Source organism: Hyla sarda, chromosome 8 (assembly GCF_029499605.1).
Source record: "Hyla sarda isolate aHylSar1 chromosome 8, aHylSar1.hap1, whole genome shotgun sequence".
Taxonomy (NCBI): Eukaryota; Metazoa; Chordata; class Amphibia; order Anura; family Hylidae; genus Hyla; species Hyla sarda.
This window is the reverse complement of record NC_079196.1, coordinates 96,563,925-96,591,418: the sequence shown is the minus strand read 5'-3', so window position 1 is coordinate 96,591,418 and position 27,494 is coordinate 96,563,925. Positions and strand designations below refer to the sequence as shown.

General features: G+C 43.2%; 1 protein-coding gene across 9 annotated transcripts in view; it reads left to right on the top strand.

Moving 5' to 3' along the window:
- The window catches only part of LOC130285070 (aldehyde oxidase-like), a 147,906-nt gene that overhangs the window by 54,170 nt on the left and 66,242 nt on the right, over positions 1-27,494 (top strand). For all 9 annotated transcript variants that reach the window (XM_056536220.1, XM_056536217.1, XM_056536221.1 and 6 more), the window contains 7 exons: positions 16,977-17,069; positions 22,143-22,294; positions 22,638-22,731; positions 24,231-24,334; positions 25,191-25,375; positions 25,464-25,626; positions 26,893-27,003. In XM_056536220.1, coding sequence (XP_056392195.1) covers positions 16,977-17,069; positions 22,143-22,294; positions 22,638-22,731; positions 24,231-24,334; positions 25,191-25,375; positions 25,464-25,626; positions 26,893-27,003 — 902 coding nt within the window. The remainder of the gene's footprint in view (positions 1-16,976; positions 17,070-22,142; positions 22,295-22,637; positions 22,732-24,230; positions 24,335-25,190; positions 25,376-25,463; positions 25,627-26,892; positions 27,004-27,494) is intronic.

Sequence of the window (27,494 nt, the reverse complement as noted above, 5' to 3'; positions counted from 1 at the left end):
TTAGGAGTGAGACAGCACTGATGAGATTTGAGGTCTAAATGGTGATTTGCACTGCAATGGTTGAGGTTCTGGCAAAAAATCTTAAAAAAAAAAAAAAAACGGCAAGTGACCACAATTTTGAAACTACACCCCTCAAGGAAGGAAACAAGGGTACTTACACCTCACAGTGGGCCGTAAATTCACAAGGCCTAATGGAAGAAATTGAGTTACGAATTTTGGAGGGCTTTTTTCTCCTGACTATGGAAACACATCCACATATGGGGTAATGTTCTGGGCGGGCGCACAACAAGGCTCAGAAGTCATAGAGGTATTTGTGGCCTAGGGCCTATCAGTAGCTGACGGTTACATACATTCAGAGGAAAATACAAAAATGTAACACCCACATGTGGCTCCATTACAGAAAGTACCCACCCTGAGGAATGGGTAAAGAGGACATTTTGAACGCACGGGTGTTTCCTAAATTTATTTTCCAGGAATGGATGAAGGGTAGCTTTTAAAAATAGCAATTTTCAACCTATACTCCGCTTCATCTTTCTGGGAACAACTAACATGCGACTCCGAATTGTCGCCTGGAAATACGACAGAGCTCATGAGCAAGAACTCTTCGGATTTGAGGCCGATGTTTGTTACAGACCTAACAGTTACATACATTCAGAGGAAAATACAAGATAGGAACACCCACATGTGAACCTATTACAAACACTACACCCCTTAGGGAAGGTGTATAGGGGTGAAGTGGAGATTTGGAACAGACGGATGTTCCCTAAATTTATTTTCCGGGAATTAATGAAGTGTAATTTGGGGGGAACTGAAAATTGCAATTTTAGTACTGATATGCCAATTATCTTCTCAGAATGATGACAGAGTATAGCCAAAAGTAAAAATATGCCCGCCCCAAACCCTATACTCTGAATCATCATTCTGAGAATGCGATGTGTGTGGCCGGCCCTATTCTGTTACCTCAAATGCGCACCCCGCTCAGGTGGGGAGAGAGCGCTACTTGCAAACCCCCAATGCTGTTGACTCTGTGTCCCATGAACCATTTTTTTTTTTTTTTTTGGGGGGGGGGGGGGTTGTTTGGTTTTAAATTTTGGAAGACAATGTACTTTGGACTGGTACATTGGAGTATAATTCTGGGGAATTAAAATTAGGTAAAAGGATAAAAAAAATTGTGCTCCATGGAAGTGTGGTACTCCCTGAAGCAATGGCACAGAAACAGCGCTGAAAAGCACTTTTTCTCTGAGGGGGGAAGATGGCAGCACAGGGCTCTGTCCTGCTCACCAGCTCACAGATGCGTGGTGGGAAGAACAGAGCAACATGCTCCTTCACCCTGCTCCCCCCTCCCCATACTGCAGTGATTGGTGCAGCCATTACGACCGCCCAATCACAGCTTTCCTGGGGGGTGGAAACACTGCCACCTCCCAGTACAGTATGGAGATTGATTGGTGGTGTATATTACATATGACCCGGAATCGCGCAGATCACCGGTTTGTATTTACTGGCGATCTACGGTGATCGCTGATATGGGGTGGTCTCAGGACCCCCCTTGGCAACATGCCGGGATGCCTGCTGAATGATTTCAGCAGGCATCCTGGTCAGGACTCAGGAACGGGGGTGTATGGGTCCCGCCCTGCGTCCTTAATTGGTTAATTGACAGATCGCAGCAGATGACACTTCTGACAAGCTATAGAAGCGGCCAGCCACACTTTATTTGTCCCTTGCCTTCTGTGATGTGAAGTTCTCTTCATATCACAGATTCGTATATGCCACTGAGAGTTGTGATTGGATGGAACCATCACAACTCTCAGCAGGATGAATCAGAATACAGTGCAGGGGAGTGGAGAAGCAGCCATGCCATCCGCTTCTATAGCTTATACAGGAGAATCGCAACGGGTGTCAGAAGTGACACCCAGGGAAATCTGTCTATTAGTATAGGTACTACTACTCAAAGCATGGAACAGTAAAAGAAAAAAAAAGAAAAAACTGTGAAAAAAGTAAAGTACACACACTTTATTAAACACATTATTAAAATACATAACAAATAAAAAGTTTAACAAAATTAATTATAAAAAATATATTATAATGGCCCCTATCTAAATTTTTTATATTGCCAGCTACATTTTTAGGTCCCTGCCCGCCCACATAAATTGGTCGCTGGTTAAAAATTAATAAAAAATTTGTTCTAAAAAATTATAAATTTTGTTAAATACAATTTTTTCCATCCCTACTGTATCTTTAAAAAAAAAAATACATTTTTTAATGGTACCCTACGAAATTTTATTAAAAAAGGTATATCCATTCCTTTTATGGATCGCTAAAGTCCAAAAAAGAATAAAAACCGCCTCATGGGGTTTTTCTAGGCCTTTTTTTTTTCCATAGACTCCTATGGGAGAAAAATGCCACGATTTCAGTGAAAAAAAACACCATAGGCTCAACATGCTGCGTTTTTGAAAAACTGCCAAGGAGCTTAAAAACTCCAAAAGGATTTAAAAAAACGCTAAACTGAAAAACGAAAAGTGGAAAAGGCATTTTGCATTTTCCTATTGACTTGCAGCTAACATCTTTTTCACTGACAAAATTTCATGGGGCAGATTTGGAGTTTTTCTTTGTGTTTTTGCTAAAAATAAAAATAAAACAAGTGAAACTTAGCCTAAAAATGCTGTTGCGCATGTCACTGATGAGGGTGTTATTAGGGCAGTTTAAAATATGGCATTTTTTATGCCGAAACCCTAAATGTTAGCTGGGAGTGAAAAGAGAAATATATAATAATATCACTACGAAGCTTTTTTGTTTGAGGCGTAATTTTTTTCTTAGTGAGTGGTGGTGTTTTTTTGGTCAGCGACAGTTTTTCAAAAACACAGCATACTGTAATTATGTTATTTTTTTTATCACGTGTGTGGTGTTTTTTCCCATAGACCATTAAAGGTAAAAAAAAATACACCTAAAAGACCATTGGAAATATGTATTTGCATTTTTTCAGTTTTATAGATTTTTTTTTTATTTTTTATTTTTATTTTTTTACACATTCTTCAATAGAAATATCATGATAAAAGAATCCCATTACTTGTAATGAGAAATGTGCAGATGAAAACATGCCACAAAAAACATGTAAAATGCTAGTCTTTGTGTCCCTGACTCTTACGGGTTGGGTATGCTTCACTGTATTTCAGATTATTGCATTCACAGCATATGATCACATAAAATCCAATCATGTTCCGGCAGCAAGATGTCTGTTCAAATCTTCGTAGCCCAAGACTTGCCCGCGACTACGGCGATCCCATAGAAGTGCATAGGACTTCAGGCAAATCTGGATCCTGATCGATGTAGTTTCTGGCATATCTTGGGCTACAAAGTTGTGAGGAGATTTAAACAGATATCCTGTCACTAGTGCATAATCGGAGTTTAAGTATATGTTTAGTTTTGCAGGACTTTTCAACTGTGTTACATAAAAATGAAAATAACATTTGTAAAAATATCACATTAGAAAATATGAACATTGGTTGTTTTTAGGCTATGACTGAAAGGAGTATTCCAAGAAAAAAACTTTATATATTATATATATATATATATATATATATATATATATATATATATATATATATATATATATATTGTAAGGATTCCTCCTTGGGGATTAGCTCCGGGATCATCCTGGACACTGCCACGGGACAAGTTTCCACTCAATAAACCCGCAGACAACGGTTATTTATGCAAGCCTGGCACCTTGCCAGCTTTATTTAGACAGGTTGCAGGTAAAACAAAACATAACTCAGGAACAAACCAAAGTCCTAGACCGTCTGGTCACTGACTACACATATCAGCATGCCCTGACTACTATCTGGTGAGCTACCCTCAGCCAGCATAAAACATGTGCCCCTGCAACCTGTTACTCACAGTTCACACCACTTCTTCACTTCTTGGACCGCTCACAGTTCGCTGTGTGTTCCCTCAACAGGGTCCGTGTGTCTCCCCCTACAGCGACATGCTGTTACCCAGGGAGAGCCCCAACTATTCTGTTTCTTTTCCTTTTAAACACACTTTCCCTTCCTGATACCTCATTAATCATGCCACAGGTGGAGAATTCTGCAGAGATAGCAAGGGAAATACACCCTTTCCTTGTCACACTGCCACATATCCCCCCCCCCCTCTGCTCAGACCACCGGGAAGGAGCACTTGTATTCAAAAGGCAGAGTCCAACTGCCTTTCCTTTTCCTTGAACAACTACGTCCAACAGGTTTTGAGGCACTTGGCTTCCTTCATCAGTAGATTTTATCTGCACCACTTCAATGGTGCACCCTTCTTTCATTCGCACTTTCATCAGCCACCAAGCACAAGACTTTTGGTAATCTTTGACAAATTCCTTGTAAAAAGCTCCCTTCATGTCACACCTTTCCAACACCAGGTTCTTCATCTTAGTCTGTGCAGTGCTCTGGACACTAGGTGCGGACAAGGCAGATGCTCTAGGCCATTGTCTTCTTCTGTCACTGGTATGACCATTGCACAAACTTTGCTGGTGGCCAACCGAGCCTGTATCACCCATTTGCAGGTCTTCTAAGTCATCCTCCACAATTTCAGGAGGCTTCCCTTTAATGCACCTGTCCATCTTCTCCTTGAGACGGACTCTTCTCCAAATTCTACTTCTGCGGACTTTCTTCCAGTGTTTTCTGGAACTAATCCAGTGCCTCTCAGGGTTTCCACCACGACCCAGTCTTCTATCACAGTGACCTCTTTTTAAGGACTCTGCTTTCTTATTAGCCCTTTCTTTAGGGACACCGACCTTCACAGGCTCATTTTTAGGCTGAGAACTCTTGGCTCCTTTAGCCAGTTTTTCACCTGCACCTTCAGATGTGTCACTGACTTTACTTGCAGCTTCTGCAGTTATCTCTGGTTTAACTTCTACCTCAGAGAACTTCTCTGCCTCAGAATTTTCACCATGCAATGTCAATTTCCCTTACGTCCTAACCAGTAGCACAGATGGGGTATTCCACCCCCCGCGAACTGGTAGGACAGATGGAAGTTTTATTGAACCTAATTAAACAATCAGTAAAGACACACCCACAACCCCCTGTATAAGTAAGAGGGTCATCCTCTGCCTCATTGTGTTTTTTTCTGTCCTCCCGGACAGTGGGACAGATGGTGACCCCCTTACTCCTGTTGGAGGGGGGGGGTTTCTCTTACTTGCAGTTCTGGGCTTAGTTTGCGAGCCCATCTGCTCCTATCCTCGGAGCCGCGACTCCAATCGCGGCCCCGGCCGGAAGTGCGTCAGCGGCGTCTGACGTCACTTCCTGTTTCTCTCTTTCGCTCCCGGCTCGGTTTTTTGCGCCGTTTTTGCCAATAATGCGGCGAAACCGAGCGAGGAGCCTCTTCTATAACCCTCTAACTAATAGGGTTCCTTTTCCTCCTGTTTTTTTGTAAGACAGGATTTCTCTTTCTGCAACTCCGCCTTGTGGGCGGAGTCTTGTTTTGGCGCCAGCCAGGAGGATATTTAAACTCCCCCTAGGCTGCCATTCAGCCTCCTAGAGCGCAGAGCTGTTGGTACTTCCACAGTCCTGTCTTTTTGAGTCTTAGTAGTGCATCCTTGCGGATACTACTGTTTCCCTATCTCTCTTACCTGGTCTCTTGCTGAGAACTTGGGTATTTTTATTATATTTTAGCTAGCCGCAATTTTTTCTTGCCGCTACATTATCTAATCACTCCTCTCATATTTACCTAGATATGTCGACCGAGGGCTCAGGGGATCGTGAAGGCTTGGCAAAAAGATCCGCCAAGCGCAAGCACCTCTCTTGCCATGACTGCAATACTCCCCTGGAGGATAATTATGAATTTTCCAGGTGCCCTCCTTGTAGGGCTAAGTCTCTACCTTCCCATCAGACTGAACCTACAGTCCAGGATATGTATGTGTGGGTCTCCTCTAACATGTCGGCTATGCAAGCCTCTATTGAGGAGCTGAAACACGTTGTCTCTCAGAAACGCGCCAGACCTTCTTCCCAGAATGGAGATGTCTGTGGATCAGGAGAGAGAAGAATCCAAGTCCTCCTCTTCGGATGAGGAGGTCACTGCATCTTATTTTTCCGCTGGAAAAGACCCAGCGTCTTCTGAGATCCATCCGGTCGGGGGACCAGGATGTTGATCCCGGGGAAGCCTCTACCTCCGCCTCTAAGGGACCTAGGGTCTTTAAAGCGGATGATACCCTTCTGTCCGTGCTTAGAACGGAATGGAAAAAACCAGAAAAGGGTCCGGTCTTAACTAAAAGATTTAAGACCATGTTTCCTATACAGGAATCTCAGCTTTCTTCCTGGGGCCCTGTCCCTAAGGTTGACATGGCAGTTGCCAAACTGTCCAAGAGGACAGTGGTCCCTGCCGAGGATGGGTCTTCCTTGCAGGATCCAATGGATCGGAAGGCTGACTGTGCCATGAGGCGCTCCTACTCCACTGCTTCTGCGTCTGCATCAGTGGCGATAGCTTGCTCTGAGGTAGCAAACTTTTTGAAGACCCGTCTTTCCAACATCCAGTCGGATTTGGACCAGGGGGTTCCTAGAGATGAAATTCTTTCATCCTTCAAGACGTCCAATCTGGCCGTTGATTTTTTGTGCGATGCTTCCACCCAGCATCTTAAATTGGCCTCCAAGTCTATGGCCCTGGCCTCCGCTGGACGACGTCCTCTATGGTTAAAACCTTGGAAGGTTGACAACTCTTCCAAGAACACCTTATGTGCTATGCCTTACGAACCCGGCATTCTTTTCGGAGCTGAGCTGGACCGCATTATGGAGGGACTTTCTGACAAGAAAGGCAAGTCCCTTCCTTATTCCTCCTTTCGTGGTCGAGGCCGGCGTTCTGGGAGCGGATCAGCCCCCCAGCCTAAGCCTCAGAGAGAATGGGGTAATCAACGCCGGGGCGGAAAACGCTCCCGTGGCTCCAAAGACAACAGAAAGCTCTGACTGCGGGCTTCTACGAAGCTGTGGGTTCCTTGCCGAGGTGACCTTTCCAGTTTCCCATCCTGCCCCCCAGATTCCAGTTGGTGGTCATCTTCACCACTTTTCAAGCGCCTGGTCCCTCCACATTCAGGATCCTTGGGTCCTGAGATTAATCTGAGATTAGACCTCGAATCAATTCCCCCATCCAATTATGTGGAGACAAGAGTTTTTTCACCAATCAAACAGGGGGCGCTAGAAACCTACATTCTGGAATACATCCAGAAGAATGCCTTAGAGGAAGTTCCTCTTTCAGAACGGGGGTCAGGAATTTATTCTCCAGTCTTCCTAGTTCCCAAGGTAACAGGAGACTGGCGGATGATTATAGATCTGAGATATCTCAATCAGTATGTGAAGCACAAACGCTTTCGTATGGAAACTATTCAATCTGTGGTCAACCTCATCTCGCCAGGGGATTACCTGGCTACTCTGGATCTAAAGGATGCTTACCTTCATATTCCTATTCATCCGGTATCCAGAAAGTATCTAGGATCGCAGTTCAGGTAGGGGGAGTTCTAAAACACCTCCAGTTTGTAGCCCTCCCGTTTGGAATTTCTTCGGCCCCACACACATTTACCAAAGTGGTGGTAGCGGTAGTCGCTGCTCTAAGGCTCCAGGGGCTCAGCATCGTTCCCTACCTAGACGATTGGCTCCTCAGAGCTCCTTCTTCTGCGATCCTTTCCCAACATCTGCAACTAGCAGTATCCTTCCTTCACCAGTTAGGGTGGATAGTCAATTGGGCCAAATCCAATTTCCTCCCTACTACCTCAGTGAGGTTTCTCGGCTTCATAGTCGACTCAATCTCCATGACACTCTACCTCTCTCCCGAGAGGAAATCTCGGGTGCAGGAATTGGCCCTTTTTCTCTCTGTACCCCGGAGAGTTTCCATTCGCACTCTCATGCGGATGTTGGGACTTATGTCCGCTACCGTGGATGCGGTTCCTTGGGCTCTTTGGCATCTACGCCCTCTTCAATCAGAGGTGCTCGCCACTTGGAATCTCAGGCCCTCGGGCCTAAACAAGTGCCACTCCCTGTCTTATCGAGTCAGGTCCTCTCTCAGATGGTGGTCTCACCTCGAGGACGGCAATGATCCAACCCCCTTGGATCATACTTACTACCGACGCGTCCCTTGTAGGTTGGGGAGCGCATCTCTTGGATCTGTTAGTGCGGGGATCTTGGTCTCCTCAGGAGAGAGGGTTAACCTCCAATCTCCTCGAGATTCGAGCCATCAGATTAGCACTCCTCCACTTTGCTTCTCTTCTTCAAGGGAAAGCAGTAAAGATCCAATCAGACAGCATGACGGCTGTATTGTACATCAACAAGCAGGGAGGCACTCGATCACAAAGCCTCCTCAGAGAGGTGGGTCTGATCTTGGATTGGGCAGAGAGGAACCTAACCCACCTGTCGGCAGTTCACATTCGGGGATCTCTCAATGTGATCGCCGACCGCCTGAGCAGAGGACTTTCAACTGGAGAATGGTCTCTCCATCCAGAGATGTTCAAACAAATAATACTCAGGTGGGGTATGCCAGAAATAGATCTTATGGCAACAAGGTTCAACACCAAAGTGGTGAGATTTTGTTCCCTGTACAGGGAAGACAACCCAGTAGCAATCGATGCTCTCTCAATCCCATGGAGGTTCAGGCTGGCCTACATCTTCCCTCCAATTTCCTTGATCCCAAGGGTATTGATGAAAATCAGGCAGGACCAAGCCTCTGTCATAGCCATCATTCCATTTTGGCCCAAGAGAGCTTGGTTTACCCAACTCTTGCAAATGAGTCGGGGACAATTCTGGAGGCTTCCCCCAGAGCAAGCACTAGTGTCGGGGGACACTCACAGCTGCTCAAACCTTCAAATGTTCAATCTGACAGCCTGGAGGTTGACCAGTCCCTTCCACATCTAGAAGGGCTTTCTAGTGCGGTCTTGAATACCCTCTCGCATTCCAGAGCGGAGTCCACTAACAGAGCCTATAAAAGAATTTGGACAACTTTTCAGTCTTGGTGCTCCAAGAAACAACTACCTGGACAGAATCCAGCTGTTGCCACAATCCTCAACTTTCTCCAGGAGGGATTAGACAAGAATCTATCTCCTTCCACACTCAGAGTTCAGGTATCAGCCATCTCTGCCTTTCTCAATAAACCATTGTCTCAAGACCCACTAGTCAAAATATTCTTGAGGGGATCCTCAAGGTTAAAACCTACAATTATACAACCTGTCCCAGCATGGGACTTATCGACGGTGCTCAAGGGGTTAGCATCTCCCCCCTTTGAGCCCTTGGAGGAGGTGGACATGAAGTTTGTTACCATTAAAATAACTTTTTTACTGGCAATCACTTCAGCCAAAAGGATTGGGGAACTTCAAGCGCTCTCGGCACTTGAACCATATACTAAATTTTTGCCGGATCGAGTGTTACTCAGATTCATGCCATCCTTTATACCTAAGGTTCCATCATTCCAAAATATAAATCAAGTTATATCCCTGCCAGTATTTTCTCCTCCTCCATCCTCCAATGAAGATATTTCTCTTCATTGCCTAGATATCTCGAGATGTCTCCAGATCTATATAAGAAGATCTTTGGAGTTTCGGAAGGATGAAAATCTGCTAATTCTCTTTTCAGGACCCAAGAGAGGTCTTAAAGCTTCAAAGCCCTCCATCAGTAGATGGGTAAAGGACGCCATTCGTATTGCCATGGTATCCCAAGGTAAGGAGCCTCCTGAGTTTGTAAAAGCTCATTCCACCAGGTCTGTATCTACCTCCTTTGCGGAAAGGAGTCTTGTTCCCTTGGAACATATATGCAAAGCTGCTTCCTGGAGTTCACTCTCCACATTTATCACCCACTACAGACTTGACAGTAGATTGGCCGATTTTTCCTCATTTGGACGGACAGTATTATCTGCCGTCAGGCATGAGAGCCCTCCCTCATAGGGTTTCTGCTTGCCATTTCCCCATCTGTGCTACTGGTTAGGACGTAAGGGAATCGTTAATTTCTAACGATAATTTGTTTTCCCTTAGTCCTAACAGTAGCACAACTTTCCCTCCCTAGTTAAGTTATTTTCTTCTATTATTTACCTTTAGTTCTTCTTGTTACTACACAATGAGGCAGAGGATGACCCTCTTACTTATACAGGGGGTTGTGGGTGTGTCTTTACTGATTGTTTAATTAGGTTCAATAAAACTTCCATCTGTCCTACCAGTTCGCGGGGGGTGGAATACCCCATCTGTGCTACTGTTAGGACTAAGGGAAAACAAATTATCGTTAGAAATTAACGAATCTCTGCAGCTTCAGAGGACTTCCCATATGGTTTCACCTCAGCTTCAGAGGACCTTTCATATGGCTTCTTCTCATGGTCTTCAGACTCTACTGTTTCTTGCGTCCATTGTTCAGACTCCGCCTTTTTTAGAGAAAGCATCCCTGTCTCCAGTAGCTTTTGCCCCCACAAGCAGTTTTTCTTCTTTTACACGGACGGCTGTGGTTTTGGCCTCAGTTTCCATCTGAGACACTTTTAACCTCTCGTTAGCCATTTCTACTATAGCTTGGTCACTGCTTTCTTTTAGGACCTTCATGTCCCCTTCCAGCTTTAAACATTTCTGCTGCTCACTCTTGAGCTTAGCAGAGTTCTTCTTCTCACTTTCCAGCAATTCTGTCAAGTTTTTGACAGTATCCTCCAGGGACAGCAGTTGTTCTCTCATCTGCACATTGTCTTTATTCAGTTGCGCCATCTTGGACACTTTCTGCTCATAGACTTTTAGCTGAGCCTCTTGTTCAGAGAGCTGAGTACCCAGTGAATCCAAGGCAGCTGCGCGAGACTTAATATGCGTTTTGTTCTGCGCCTCCAGGCTCTGCACCTTATGAGCCATTACCACTTTCTCCTTCTCCAGCTCTTCCATGACTACCAACCTAGCCTTGTGATCACTTTGTAGAGCCAGATATGCCCCACACAGGACATTCACTTCTTCATCCTTGAATGAGATCTGCTTGGCCAGAATCTCCAATTCTCTCTCCTTGCTGGTCATAAGACCCTGGGAGCGGGACAGTTCCTCCTGCAGAGCCGCAAACTCACTTTTGTGGAGCTCCATATCTTTCTGCAGCTTAAGCGTTGCTTCCTGCTCTTTATTCAAGTCTCCAAGCATTTTTTCTTTCTCCTCTGTCAGGTGATGAACCACTTCTTCCTTTTGAGACAATTTAGCAGAAACCATCTGTAAGGTTTCTTCAAGGTACTGGATCTGCTCCCTTTTTTTTTTTTTACCTAGACCAGCGCGTTTTTTCCGAGATCTCTTACTTACAGTGGTCTCCTTACTCTCACTGCTGGACCTTGAGACATTCTCTTGTCCTCTGACAGTCACCTGTCCTTGGCCTGTCTCTTCCTTCAAGCCAACTTGTTCAGACTCTTCTCCAACTTTAGGAGTAGTCTCCCCCTTTTCAAGGGTCTTGGCCACTTGGGCTTCAGGGTAGTTCCTGGACAGTCTCTCTGGACTGTCTCTCTGCTCACTGGCAGACTTCTCTTTCACTTCAACACTGTCTCTCTGCTGCCCAGCAGAAAGGTCTAGGACTCCTGGGTCTGCAACAACATCTGGTCCAGTGGTTCGACCTTCCTGGTCATGATCCATCTCTGGTCCAGACGTCACATCTCCTTCACTCAGGACTGTCTGTGACAGTAAGCGCAGCACCCACCTCCACATGTACTCTCTTCAGTACTTCTGCATTATCCACAGACATCTCTGTAGCTTCTTTTCCAGTCACCTCTTCCAGATGACCGCGCAATTTCAACTCCCCTTTTGGCTCATCTTTATTCACAATGTTCAGCATAGCTTCCTCTTTTCCAGTCTCATTCACTTCTTCCAGGTGACAGCACAACTCTAGCCCCACCTTGCGCTCATCTTCAGCTGGCGGATGGAACCCATGTTCCTGTACCTGATCCGTTTCTGGTTTCACTGAAGATTCTGTTTCAGTCAGAGGCACACTTGTCACTTGAGTCGCTGGATCCTCTTGGACTTGACTCCCAGTCTGGTCTTCAGCTCCCCCAGCAGTCTGGCAGACCCCTATCTGACCTACATCTAGTAACTGCTGACACTCCCCGTCCTCAGCCTCTGCTGAGTAACTCTCCACTAGTGTGTGGTGCAAGTCAAGTGTTGTGGGCCTATCAGGTGTACCTGCTCTAGTCACCTGACAGTCTTCCCATAATTGCTGAAAAAAATTGAAAATCCGTCCCCGGTCCTACATCATACTCCAAGGAGGGCTCTATTGCAACCTTGTGACCTATAGTACCATAGGGAGTAGAAATACAGACATTAACCGTTTTATAACCCCAAATACCAGCCTGCATAGACATTATAGCGGGGTCTGGCTTTCTCCTGCTGGACTTTACCAGACTTATTACACATCTAGGGTCTAACAAAACTGTCATCTTTTTACCTTCTATTGCCAGCTCACACAGGTTTTCTTTTGTCCTGTCAGAGGTGGCAGCAGTTCTCTTTACATCTGAACACAACATAAGTTTTTCAACAAAAACATTATCAGATTGCACATGTTCAAAATTTACAGGACAGTTCATAGCACTAGGACCTAACTCAGGCAAAGTGTGTTTTGTTACATTTTCTCCCAGTCCTGCATTTAACATTTTCTGTTCACCAGATTTTTTCAATCCGATCTGCACAGTGTGAACAGTCTCATCAGTCTTCATGAGAGGTTCCCCACCCTCACATGATTTTGCAACTGGACATAGGTTGGTACCACCTTGAACACTGTTCACACAGTCAACTAGGGAAACACCACCATTTTTATGCACAGTCCCATCATTCTTATGCACAGTCTCATAGTCTCTAAACATGGCCCCCATAACCCCTGGAACAGTCTTACCAGAATCTCTTGCCGTCCACTTGGTTAAGGGCTGGCGCTGGACACCTCTCACCAGCTTCTCTGCTGCAGAACATCGCTCCCCTTGCTCTTTAAGTAGCTCTGCAACTTTAAACTCAGCATCACTGTTAGGCTGCAGTGCACACTGTAGTCTTGCAGCTTGGCTTACTCCCACTTTAGTCAGGATCTCTGTCTTGACTTTCTCATAGTCCCGTAAGATCTTTGGATCCAGTTCACAATGAACTTTTTGGGCATCTCCTCCAATGAATCCAAACACCAAGTTTCCCCAGTCTGTCTTGGGCCATGCCTCATGCGTAGCAATCTTTTCAAACTCTGCAAAGGTTGCTTCCTCTTGCGCTGCAGCCGTCTGCAACAAAGCACTTATCAGGACATCCATCTTGCAACACTTCAAACCTTGCAAACACAGCACAGTCCTCTGCCGAAATGTCAACCGCTTGCCAACAAAATTTTCCGTTGCCCCTAGCAACGCCTTTATACACAGTCTCAAATGTAATCTGCACTCTGCAGGTGGCCCGTCCACCTGTCTCCTTACTTGAGAAAGAGCGCCCACTCGCTTGATGCGATCTGTTGCCCTTAGCAACAACTTCACCACAGGCTCAGTCCTGCTCTTGTACGCCACAGCTGGGCTCGTCCCACTGTCTGCTCTCTGAGAAAAAGAGTTCCCACTTGCAACATGTACGATTATTTTCTCTTGGCAACAACTTCACTGCAACTCTACCACTGGTTGCTCCTAGCAACGTGTTTGCCCGCATCCAACACCAATTGTAAGGATTCCTCCTTGGGGATTAGCTCCGGGATCATCCTGGACACTGCCACGGGACAAGTTTCCACTCAATAAACCCGCAGACAACGGTTATTCATGCACGCCTGGCACCTTGCCAGCTTTATTTAGACAGGTTGCAGGTAAAACAAAACATAACTCAGGAACAAACCAAAGTCCTAGACCGTCTGGTCACTGACTACACATATCAGCATGCCCTGACTACTATCTGGTGAGCTACCCTCAGCCAGCATAAAACATGTGCCCCTGCAACCTGTTACTCACAGTTCACACCACTTCTTCACTTCTTGGACCGCTCACAGTTCGCTGTGTGTTCCCTCAACAGGGTCCGTGTGTCTCCCCCTACAGCGACATGCTGTTACCCAGGGAGAGCCCCAACTATTCTGTTTCTTTTCCTTTTAAACACACTTTCCCTTCCTGATACCTCATTAATCATGCCACAGGTGGAGAATTCTGCAGAGATAGCAAGGGAAATACACCCTTTCCTTGCCACACTGCCACAATATATATATATATATATATATATATATATATATATATATATATATATATATATATCAACTGGCTCCAGAAAGTTTAACAGATTTGTAAATTAGTTCTATTAAAAAATCTTAATCCTTCCAATAATTATCAGCTGCTGAAGTTGAGTTGTTCTTGTCTGTCTGGCAACAGTGCTCTCTGCTGACATCTCTGCTTGTCTCAGGAACTGTACAGAGTAGAAGAGTTTTGCTATGGGGATTTGCTTCTACTCTGGACAGTTCCCGAGACAGGTGTCATCAGAGAGCACTTAGACAGTAAAGAACAACTCAACTTCAGCAGCTCATACATATTGAAAGGATTAAGGTTTTTTAATAGAAGTAATTTCAAATCTGTTTAACTTTCTGGAGCCAGTTGATATACAGGGTGGGCCATTTATATGGAAACACCTTAATAAAATGGGAATGGTTGGTGATATTAACTCCCTGTTTGTGGCACACTAGTATATGTGAGGGGAGAAACTTTTCATGGGTGGTGACCATGGGGCCATTTTGAAGTTGGCCACTTTGTATCTAACATTTGTTTTTTCAATAGGAAGAGGGTCATGTGACACATCAAACTTATTGGGAATTTCACAAGAAAAACAAGGATGTGCTTGGTTTAAATGTAACTTTATTCTTTCATGAGTTATGTACAAGTTTCTGACCACTTATAAAATGTGTTCAAAGTGCTGCCCATTGTGTTGGATTGTCAATCCAACCCTCTTCTCCCACTCTCCACACACTGATAGCAACACCGCAGGAGAAATGCTAGCACAGGCTTCCAGTATCTGTAGTTTCAAGTGCTGCACATCTCGTATCTTCACAGCATAGACAATTGCCTTCAGATGACCACAAAGATAAAAGTCTAAAGGGGGTCAGATCAGGAGACCTTGGGGGCCATTCAACTGGCCCATGATGACCAATCCACTTTCCAGGAAACTGTTCATCTAGGAATGCTCGGACCTGGCACGTTCCCTGAGTTTTTCCAGATGGTGCACCACCACATTATGGGTGTCAGGTCCGAGCATTCCTAGATGAACAGTTTCCTGGAAAGTGGATTGGTCGTCTTGGGCCAGTTGAATGGCCCCCAAGGTCTCCTGATCTGACCCCCTTAGACTTTTATCTTTGGGGTCATCTGAAGGCAATTGTCTATGCTGTGAAGATACGAGATGTGCAGCACCTGAAACTACGGATACTGGAAGCCTGTGCTAGCATTTCTCCTGCGGTGTATATAGTAGTATATAGCAGTGTATACGGATACTGGAAGCCTGTGCTAGCATTTCTCCTGCGGTGTTGCTATCAGTGTGTGAAGAGTGGGAGAAGAGGGTTGGATTGACAATCCAACACAATGGGCAGCACATTAAACACATTTTATAAGTGGTCAGAAACTTGTACATAGCTCATGAAAGAATAAAGTTACGTTTAAACCAAGCACATCATTGTTTTTCTTGTGAAATTACCAATATGTTTGATGTGTCACATGACCCTTTTCCTATTGAAAAAACAAAAGTTGGATTCAAAATGGCCAACTTCAAAATGGCCGCCATGGTCACCACCATCTTGAAAAGTTTCTCCCCTCACATATACTAATGTGCCACAATCAAAACCTGTCCGGAGGAAAAGTTGCCCAGTTGCCCATAGCAACCAATCAGATCACTTCTTTCATTTTGCAGAGGTCTTGTTAAGAATGAAAGAAGGGATCTGATTGGTTGCTATGGGAAACTAGGCAACTTTTCCTCTGGACAGGTTTTGATAAATCTCCCCCATACTGTATATACATATATAAAAAAGTTTTTTCCTGGATAACCCCTTTAAATGGGTGCTTCGGTGGAAAACAATTTTTTTTTTAATTAACTGATGCCAGAAAGTTAAACAGATTTGTAAATGACTTATGTTAAAAAATCTTAATCCTACCAGTACTTATCAGCTGCTGAAGTTGAGTTGTTCTTTTCTGTCTGACAACAGTGCTCTCTGCTGACACCTCTGTCTATGTCAGGAACTGTCCAGAGCAGGAATAAATCCCCATAGCAAACCTCTCCTGCTATGGACACTTCCTGACACAGACATAGGTGTCAGCAAAGAGCACTGTGGTTAGACAGAAAAGAACTATACGACTTCCTCTGTAGTATTCAGCAGCTGATAAGTACTGGAAGGATTAAGATTTTTATATAGAAGTAATTTACAAATCTGTTTAAAGGAGTAGTCCAGTGGTGATTCAGTGGTGAGCAACTTATCCCCTATCCTAAGGATAGGGGATAAGTTGCAGATCGCGGGGGGTCCGACCGCTGGGGCCCCCTGCGATCTCCTGTACGGAGCCCCGACAGCCCGCTGGAAGGGGGCGTGTCGACCTCCGCACGAGGCGGCGGCCGACACGCCCCCTCAATACAACTCTATGGCAGAGCCGAAGCGCTGCCTTCGGCAATCTCCGGCTCTGCCATAGAGATGTATTGAGGGGGCGTGTCGGCCGCCGCCTCGTGCGGGGGTCGACACCCGCTATCTCGGTGGAGAGCCGGGGCCCCGTACAGAGAGATCACAGGGGGCCCCAGCGGTCGGACCCCCCGCGATCTCAAACTTATCCCCTATCCTTAGGATAGGGGATAAGTTTTTCACCACTGGACTACCCCTTTAACTTTCTTGCACCAACTGATTAGAAAAAAAGTTTTCCACCGGAGTACCCCTTTAATTCATTAACAGAAACAGTAAACATAGAACCTATATGCATTGCTGTTATTTTGTTTTGTGTTGGGTTTTTGCATGTGTGTGTGAGTTTCTATGTGTATTTGTGCCAACTTACCTGTGCCCAATTGCAAAAGCTTTTATTGTTTCCCTCAGGGCCCGAGATAAAGTTCAAAGGAGTTTTTCACCCAGTTATAATTTCAATTGAAAGGATTCCAGATCTAAATATTGTGAAACACGCTAAGGATGGTATGTACATATACATTGAGTGCATGGTTCATAGATATATATATATATATATATATATATATAAACCACAGGGTAGGCAGCACAACCGCAGAAGTATCCTCAAGCAGAGGGATGCAAGTGGCAATACACACAGTCCCAGTCCCAGAACACGTACACAGATTCCAAAGGTACAAATCCAACAGCACACCCAAGGTTGTCCAGTGCAAAATAGCAGAGCTTTATTGGCCCATGTTCACAGTGCAACGTTTCGACGGTATCACATGGTCTTTATCAAGCATGCTTGACGGTGTGATACCGTCGAAACGTTGCACTGTGAACATGGGCTAATAAAGCTCTGCTATTTTGCACTGGACAACCTTGGGTGTGCTGTTGGATTTGTACGTTTGGTATATATATATATATATATATATATATATATATATATATATATTTATATATTTGTCTGGGCTCTAGCCAAACAGGCTTTCCCACTCCAAACAGTCGTAAAGCAAAGCATGCCTCTTTAGTTTAGCTGTTTGTACTGCAGTAGCTTTCTGTGACTACTAGATTTTATTTCTCAAACAGTCGGCATTACACAGACTTCTGTTTACAATCCAGCAACAAGATCTGAGTTTTACCTGGACTTAAGCTCTACAGGGCCGGTTCTGCTTATAGGCAAACTAGGCAGCAGCCTAGAATGCCCTCTTGATGGGGGCGCTGCTCTGCCTGCTGCAAGAAAGTTAGTGACCAGCCAGCATCTGAACAACTGTCACGTGAGGAGGGGGTTTGTTACAGTGTATCATCCCATTAGTAGGTGATAACATGAGACAGAGGTTTGTTACAGTGTGTCACCCCAGTAGTAGAGTAATTACAGGAGAAGGAGGTTTGTTGCAGTGTGTCAGGAGAAGCCAATGGGCGGGGTCAACGGGGGGCAAAATAGCTTTCGCCTAGGGGGGCAAAAAGTCTTGCACCAGCCCTGAAGCTCTGTAATGGAGTGAAAGGAAATGTCAGGGCCCACTTCAAACCGATTTGCCATTTCATAAAATTCTAGGCCACCCTTTTTAAACTAAAGAAAGAGGCTCAGTAGACTAGCATTAATAAGTAAGTCCCCTTTCCTAGATTTTAATAGTCTAATTAGCCTAACAGCTTGTTCAAAACATACATCCCCTCCATTACTGTACCATCCACACATTTACACACACACACAGCTTTTACAGACCGGGAGGCTAGGCACTTTCAGCCACTGAGAACGCACTCTTCATAGTGCAGCAGCATTACCCCGTAATTTCCCTGGCTTATGCACAACCACAGCCATCTAATCTTCTCTCCTTGTTCAGCTGCAACCATGGTTTGTCTCTAACCCAAACTTCTTGCCAATCAAATAATATTTTAGGGAGTTTAGTGCCATACATTTAATTTCCATGATTACGTAATTTTGCTCATACACTTATACACAGAAAGCGTGCAATCAGCTGGGCCACATACCTTCCGGCACGGATCAAGACCATGAGAGATAATCCAGCAAGCCAGGAAATGCTTTATAGAGTGTTTTATTTTCTACATGTAAGAACACAAATTCACTTACACTGGTGACGTCAACACATTTTTGGTGTTAGGAACGCCCTTTTGTCATGGTCAAGAAATTACTGATCTTAAAGGAGATGTCTGGTGCTCACTTTTCTTATTGTATCCGTTCTGGGCTGCAAAAAAAAAAACAAAATAAGTTTTCTCTTGCCTGCCTAGGCTCCCCCGGTGCTCCGGTACAGGCGTTCGGTCCCCGGGCTGTATTCTTCTTACTTCCTGTTAGCCCGGCACGTCACACGGAGCTTCAGCCTATCACTAGCCGAGGCGGGACATCGCTGCGGCCGGTGATAGGTTGAAGCTCCATGTGACGTACCGGGCTAACAGGAAGTAAGAAGAATACAGCCCGGGGACCGAACACCTGTACTGAAGCACCGGGGGAGCCTAGGCAGGTAAGAGAAAATTTGTTTTCTTTTCTTTTTCAGCCCGGAACGGATAAAATAAGAAAAGTGAGCACCGGACATCTCCTTTAATGATGTCATGACTAAGGGTGTTCCTAACTCCAGCAATGCATGTACACCACCAGTGTGGGTGAATTCATGAAGCATCTCCTGGCTTGGCTGGATTTTCTCTTGTTTTGATAATCTTTTTCATACATACAGTATAAATAGCATGAGACCACTAAGTGATTCTACCATTGAGGAAGAAGAAGTGTTCTGTTTCCTAGAGATGACCAGACTTTGATGTGAAAAATACTAATAAGTCCAAGAACAACAACAAATGATCTTGTGAAACAGGTTAAAATGCTTGGGGAAACAGGTAAAAATATTGTCTATATCAATAGTATAACTTGTCTTATATCAACATAACCTGAAAGACCACTCAATAAAGCAATAAAGCTCCAAAACCATCATAAAAATGCCAGGTTCCAATCTGCAGCTGCACAGGGGGACAAAGGTTCTATTTCTTTGAGAAATATCCTCTGGTACTAATAAATAAACATAGAACTGTTTGACTATATTGACCATGGTTATGTTTGGAGGAGAAAATGGGAGGCTTGCAAGCCAAGGGACACCATCTCCGCTATGAAGTGATAAGTTCTGGAAAAGTAGCTTTAGGACAACAAAGTGGTAATGGATAGTGTTGAGCGGCATAGGCCATATTCGAATTCGCGAATATATGGACGAATATTCGTCATATTCGCATATTCGTAATAGTCTTGCGAAGATTTACATATGCGAAAATTTGTTTATACAAAATTAACATATGCGAAAATTCGCATATGCGAAAATTAGCATATGCAGATTTTCGCATATGCGAAAATTTGCACACCAGTCTCACACAGTAGTATTAGAGCCTTCTTACACCACATAAGCTGGAAGCAGAGGGATGATCACTGTGATGTGTACTGTGAAAAAAAAATATATATAAAAAAAAATAAAAAAAAACAATATTCGTAATTACGAATATATAGCGCTATATTCGCGAATATTCGCGAATTCGCGAATATGCGATATTCGCGAATAAAATTCGAATTGCGAATATTCGCGAGCAACACTAGTAATGGAGTGGCCTACGCAAAGCCTGATCTGAATTCTATTGAAAGTAAGTGCGAGCAAGTTTGCCTATAAACCTGCCAAAATTACTTTAAGAACTTACTGTGAGAACCTTGTGGAAGGCTAGCCAAAATATATCACCCAATTTATATAATTTCAAGTGGCCTATCAGCATGAAAACAGGGGTGTAAATAAGTCCATGGCTTGATAGGGCAATTCATCTTGATTCTGAGTATACCTTCTTATTTCCGCAGCAAATCGACAACTGATTTTACACATGGTTGTTTTGAGGCAGAAACACTAAAAACTTTTTGCAACAGATTTTCAGAAGATTCACTGCTTGTGAGCACACAGTTGGGTATGTTCACACCGAGCTCTCTGCTGACATGACCACAGTGCTCTCTGCTGACATCTCTGTCCAGTTTAAGAACTGTCCAGAGGAGGAGAAAATCCCCATAGCAAACATATGCTGCTCTGGACAGTTCCTAAAATGGACAGAGATGTCAGAAGAGAACACTGTGCTCGTGATTCAGAGAGCACTGTGTTAAAAAAAAGAAAAGAATTTCCTCTGTAGTATTCAGCAGCTAATAAGTACTGAAAGGATTAAACTTTTTTAATAGAAGTAATTTACAAATCTGTTTAACTTTCTGGCACCAGTTGATTAAAAAAAAAAAAAAGAAAAGTTTTCCACCAGAGTACCCCTTTAAATTATTACAGTGCAGTTACACCTGGAGACTCACAGGTGACAACTTTTCTGATCAGAGTTGTTCACTTTCTTTTTTTCTTCAATTAGCTCAAACCGTCATGATGATTTCTTTTAGCTATGACTCGTCTCAACAGCACCTGAGAGAAAAAAACCTTTTCAGCTCAGAATTTTTCCAAGACCTATCATTCCCCAAATAGTAATAATGCCCCCCTTGGTGTCCCACACAGTAGAGTAGGTAGATAAGTAAGATAGGGAAAATTAGGTAGACAGGTTTCCTCATGTTTCCCCCATTAGGTAGATGCCCTGAGTAAGTAGACCCACCTAGATAGTTCCCCCTGTAGGAAGACCCTCTGGAGATAGTCGTCCCAGGTAGGGAGAACCCCCCAAGATAGTTGTCCTCTCTAGGCAAACATCCTAGATAATTGACCCCCTGTAGGTAGGAGCCTCCCTGTAACTTGCTCCTACTAGCCTTGGTCCCCCCTGTGCTTGCAGTTGCCGTTATCTTCTTGGGGCTCACTCCTCACAGTCACAGTGAGTGTCTCGTCCTCCTGTAGTATTTTTGTGGTGGCTGCTGGCCTGGAGGAGCATGGGGCAGACTACACTGTCCAGTTTTGTCCTGGACATTTAGATTTCCTGTGACTGCCTCAGCAAAATCGTGACAGTTGATATTAAAAATGGTACTGCAGGAGCGGGTCAAAATCAGGACTGTCCGAACCAAATCAAGACAGTTGGGTAGCATGTGTACCCTAAGGGGGAATTGATATAAGACAGATAAGTTGCCGAAATTTCTTCTATTATCCTATTGATCAGAAATATACCTATTCAAAGGTAAATTTTCGAGTTTCAGAATTTCCACCTACAGGTGAAAACGAACAGTATGTATATATGGCAGAGCTTTGTGGGCTGGGAAGAGGTAGAGGTGATGTAAACTGAAGGAGCTGGTCAGAGGAGGTAATATATGCTGGGGAGACTTGTCAGAGGTGGTGACATCACCCGCGGAAGGGGGCTAGAGCTTAGAGACAAGGTCCAGCCAGAGCTCCTGAGAAAGCAGGGGATGATGCATTATCTCAGGAAGGAGGAGTTGAGGACCTAGAGACAACTCCACACTGAATATGAAAGGACTACAAAACTTCCTGTCAGGGAGCTGGTCAGAGGAGGTAATAGCACTATATTATAAGTGAGTTTTATTAAATATAATTTTCTGATACCAGAGTACCCCTTGAAGTAATAGCTCATTCTCTGATTATAAATTCTCTATAAGTCTGCTAGAACAGAGATAAACGACAAACCTTATATTTTTAACCCATTCAGGGATATCTATAGGTGCTGCATGTACTCTGTCCATATTGAAGGATACTTTGGTGGAAGCGGTGTCCCAATTCTCAGAGGAGAAGACTAAGATTTTTCGTGTTCTTTTACAACAGCTAAAAACCCTGGCAGGACAACAGATCAGAAATGTGGCTGTATGTAATTTTGTATTCCTAAATTATCAAGCTATGAATATTAAATTATTGCAATATAGTGAATGTAATTAAATATTAACCAATTAAAATATTAACCATTAAAACTGCATAATAAATGGGTTAGTAAAATATCCATTACCATACATATGAATTATAAATAAAGCGACAGTACTGAATATAGTGCAGCGTTTGTCAGAGCCCCCTAAAAGCTATTGGAAAATGGTGCAGTTGACTAACTCTTTTTTCAAGATTACACCTTTTTTTTAACATATTAAACTACTACTTAACAATAACAAGATCTAACTTTATCTCAGTCAGTAAATTTACACAGCTTTTTTTGCAGTCATTAGGTGGACACATAATCAGCAGGAACCCTAACTCTGATCTGAACCCCATACTAGCCTGTGGAAATGTCACACTTAATGTCCTATCGAAAGGTAACTGATATAATGATTACTTATATGTAAGTATGAGTTATATAAGTTTATAGAAATATGACAAAAGGATCAAGAGAGCTTAAACAGGTCTGTATTCTCTTTATATGAATAAAAACATGTTACAGCGCAACGAGAAAAAGAGATCACTGCATAAAGTGCACACCAAAATGAATAATGTTAAATATGCAAAAATCTTTATTGTATACAGAACACAAATATAGAATAAGATTAGACAACAAGGACATCTAAAATCATTTAAAAGGCTCAAAAAATGAGCAAACCACAACATGGGAAGGGGCCATGAACCCTCTACCCACCCTGTCCTGCAAAGGTAACAAAGATCAGCCTGCTACTTCAAGTTTGCACATTAAAGAACAATACAGGTACATTATAAACCAAGATAATAAGTACCAATGTGCATGTAAAATAATTGACAAAGTGTTAAACAATATAAATGGCAAACCACGGACAGAGGAGCATCTAGATACATGTGCAGGACAGGACAGCCAGGACCCCATGCGTTCCGTCACTTCCTCAGGGGTGTTGCTACAACAGATAGAACCCCTTTGGTTGTGGAATGGCTGCATATGGGGGGGTACATAAAAAAATAAGAATATACCCTGGCAAGAGGGAACCCAAAACTGGAGAAATGTTATGGAAATATCTAGTTATGTTAGTCAGCTAAGAGCTTTGTGATTAACTTTTTTTTTTTTTGACACTCTCTCTCAATAGGGTTATATAATGATGGGGTTGGTTTGGGGAAATGTTATCTATTGTAATGTATATATATATATTTTTTTTTGGATTAAGAAAACTAATACAATAAAAAAAAAGTAATTTTAATTAGGAGACTGCATAAGGGTTTCCTCCTAACATTCTCCCAGCCCTTTGGTAGGGAGTACCTGGTAGGTTTCACACTGGTGTTGTGCTCTGGCAGCCATTGTGTCTGTGATGCTTTGTCTGTGGGGTGGTGTGGCCCAGAGCCGGGGGCTTGGTTGGGCAGAAGTGGGGCTGCCTGGCCACTGGGTCATTCCCCCTTTGGGCTTGGTGTCTCGGAGGCAGTGGTCGTCGCCCGGTGCTATGCCAGTGTTAGGTTAGGGACCCACTCTGACTAGGTGGCCTTAATGTGGCGAGTGGGCTTGTACTTTTTGATCAAAATTTTTACTAACAACCTGTTAATTTGTGAAATTATGCTGAGAAGCAAGTAGATCAAAATACAAATGGTGGATGTGTGGCTGTGTTTCTCTATTTTTGTTGTTTATTTAAAAAAATGTAGTGCCAGTTAAAGCGGTTGGCCACTTCCTAACAATTTTTATTAAACCCGAAGTAAAGTGAATGATAAATAACTTACTGGTCGTGCCTTATTTTAGTGATGCCCTGTTCTGCATAACAAGGAGGCTCCAATCCCTTGTTTTGCTGTCTCAACCAGACAGCTCATCCATCAATAACATGGCATCCTATGGAGCAGCATGTGACCATATAACATTTGTATTTTCCAGGAAAAACTCGACAGATCATTTGCAATGATGACTTCTTCAAATCCTCATCCTGTCTCCTGTCAGAAGAAGTTCTTGTGTCTGTGTTTATACCTTTTACTCAAAAGGTGCTGTACATTTTGTATTTTTCAAACAGCTACCACCAGGGATGGGCCATATCTGAAGGCCTACTGCCCCACAGTCATTTATAGCCCTTTTTTAAGATCAGACCCTGGAAAAAATACCATTAATCAATGCATGTCTGAAGGTCTCTCATATGCAACCATGATCAAAGTATATTATGGTTGTAATAGTTGATAAGAGGTCAATGACTTTTACTGGCCAGAGGCCCAGGATACCCTTAATCTACCCCTCTTTTGCTATCTAGGGCTGGTTAAACTAATACTGGTATTGTTAGGTTATTTGAAAAAAGATCTCTGACTTTGGAGAATTTTTGGAAGATATAAATTTTCCTGTCAATGCATTCAATTTAGGAAAGGGGGCACCATTTTCCTTTTTTTTTTTTTTTCAGGGAACAAATAGACTTGAGGCATCCTTGGACTTATTCCAAACATGGTATTTATTGCACAGTAACATAGCTCAGCTCAGCATACACATTGGATATGGGTCCTCTGAACCTGACAATTTTGGCGGGTTCAGATGACCATCTAATGTGCATTGGGGGGGGGGGGGTGCATTGTTACCTGATGGCATATGTAAAGGTACCCATAAACCTTAGACAAAATTTGGGTGAACCTGCTTACTTCAGTGGGTTTGGCTGACTGCCTAAAGTGTATGGGGGCCAGTCAACTCTCCAACTCTTTTGGCAGTGGAAAGAAGAGTCAGATATTTTACATTTTTAATTGCCTGACCCTATTGAGGCATAAATGTCCCAGATGGGAATACCCCTTTAATGTCTGCAAAGAAGCTGCTTAGTTATTAACATTATGCAGACTAATAAAAGTAATTTTCACTTGTCCACAGTGGGAGGTTGTGTCTGCCTTTAGACAGGCACAGAGAAAGGTTAATTCTGTGGCTATACTGGTGGCAGGAATGAGAGTCCTATTTCGAGAGCATTCAGATATCATTGAAGACATGAATATCTACTTTAGTGGTGTTGGCACAAGCACAGTTCAAGCAAATAAGGCAAGGGAAGCAGTCATTGGAAGGTTTGTGGCAACATTGTCATGTGCTGTACTGCCATGTGCATAAGATAATTGTGCCATAGATTCTAATTTAGCCCTTTTATCTAACCAGGAAATGGAATGAGGAGACATTGGGTGAAGCATGTAGATTCGTTTTGGATGAGATTTCCCTTACACCCTCTGATCCTGGTGGGAAGGTGGAATACAGAAGAACCTTGACCGTCAGTTTTCTTTTTAAATTCTACCTAGAAGTGTTACAAGTCCTGAAATCAGAGGTGGGATATTGTATTAACAGCATTACTAAAAAAAATGTACAACTAAATAAAGTTGAAGGAAAACTAATTTTAATAATCACTTAACAAAATTCCACAGTTAGAACCTAAATACACTGCTTAGTGAATATTCCCATAACCCAGTACATCAAAGGCCTTGGAGATGCCATAATATCGGAATAAGTAGATGTAGTATATTTCACAGTACTACTTCATTCACTAAAAGGAATTTACAGTGGCTATAGCTCCATTTTCTAAATCAGGCCTCCAACCTTACCTGATTTCAGTAATAAGAGGTAAAGGGGTTATGTGGCTTTAAACTTTTATTAAAAATTCTTCCCAGCTATCGGCAATAAAAGAAAAAACTGTACTCACCTTCTGCCACTCCCCCGATGACTTCGGTATCCTGCTGATCGCTGGCTGCACCGATGTCCCGCTGAGCTACAATGTGATATATTGGACCCCGGCACCATGAAGAAGACTGGTGCCACGGCTTAATACATCCCATTGCCTACCACTGGCCAAGGTAGTACATCACTGCGGCCGGAAATAAGCTGGGCAGCAGTATGATGTGTCGACCACAAAAAGCAGGAAGAGATCACAGTGGAGGTACCAGGCGCAAGATACCAGAGACACCAGGGGAGTGACAGGAGGTAAGTACTGTTTGTTTGTTTTTTGTTTTAATGTCAGCATGTTTGTTTAAAGCCACATCTGACACTAGGAGCCATTAACTGCATATTGATTTATACAGCTCACATTGCCCCATTAAAGCATCACTCATTTAAAAAACAAACAAACTTTGAAATGTCAAAGGTTTTGATCTGTTAGGGTCTGGAGCTTAGAGACGTGGGTGGCTGATTGCTTCACTCCCCAGCTCACAGCTCTGCCTAACTTGTAACATAATATGGACTTACTGTAAGTCGATGAAGCCAGGTCCATGACCAATCAAAACATTTAACATGTATCCAGTAGGTCCATGTATCCAGTAGGAAGGAGAAGTAGAGAAGTATAAGTCCTTCCTCTATATTTGCCAATCCTTTTGGAAACCCTTCTGGCTTTTGCTCCAAAACTGGAGTGGCAGTTTAAAAAAAAAAAAAAAAAAACCTGTATGGAATTCTAGCCTAAAAGCTATACAAATCTATTTGTAGTTAGCTGCTTACAGAGATAACTTGCCTAGTAAAAGGTGCGTTTAAAGTGGAAGAACTTTTGTAATTAAGTAAGTTATTGTTTTCCACATTTTAATATTTTCTCTTTAACATTTTCTTTTAGTATAGTTTGAATGGGCACATCTACCCTTCACATATATCTCAAAGGAACAGTGTTAAAAGTAATGTAGTCCAAAATATACCGGTAACACTAAAAAGTATGCAGAAATATCAGGTAAGTTTTAAAAAAAAAGTGTGTATTTTTTCCATAAAACTTGTGGTGGGATAGTATGCAGAATGTAATCTCCAGTAGCCTAGCACAAAAGAACAGTTAACTATATTGTATATATATATTACAACTGTGTTAGTCCTAAAAAGAGCGGAGTATGAAACGGTTGTTATGTAGATTATTTTACTTTTATTTGTTGATGTATTGGAAATTTACATTTAGGAAGAGTTTTGTCTTTTAATTTACAGCAATCTGTACTGCAGATAGAATCACGTCTACAGACGGAGATAAAAAAAAAAAAAATATTGACAAAGTTTTGTGTGGAGGGTAACACATTGGCCCAGATTTATCAAACTGTGTGAGAGAAAAAAATGTGGTTTTCCCATGGCAACCAATCACATCTTAGCTTTCACTTTACCACAGCTCGTTGCCTGAGCTGTGATAGGCTACTGTGGGAAAATCACTCTACGGTTTCATAAATCTGGGCCTCTATGTTT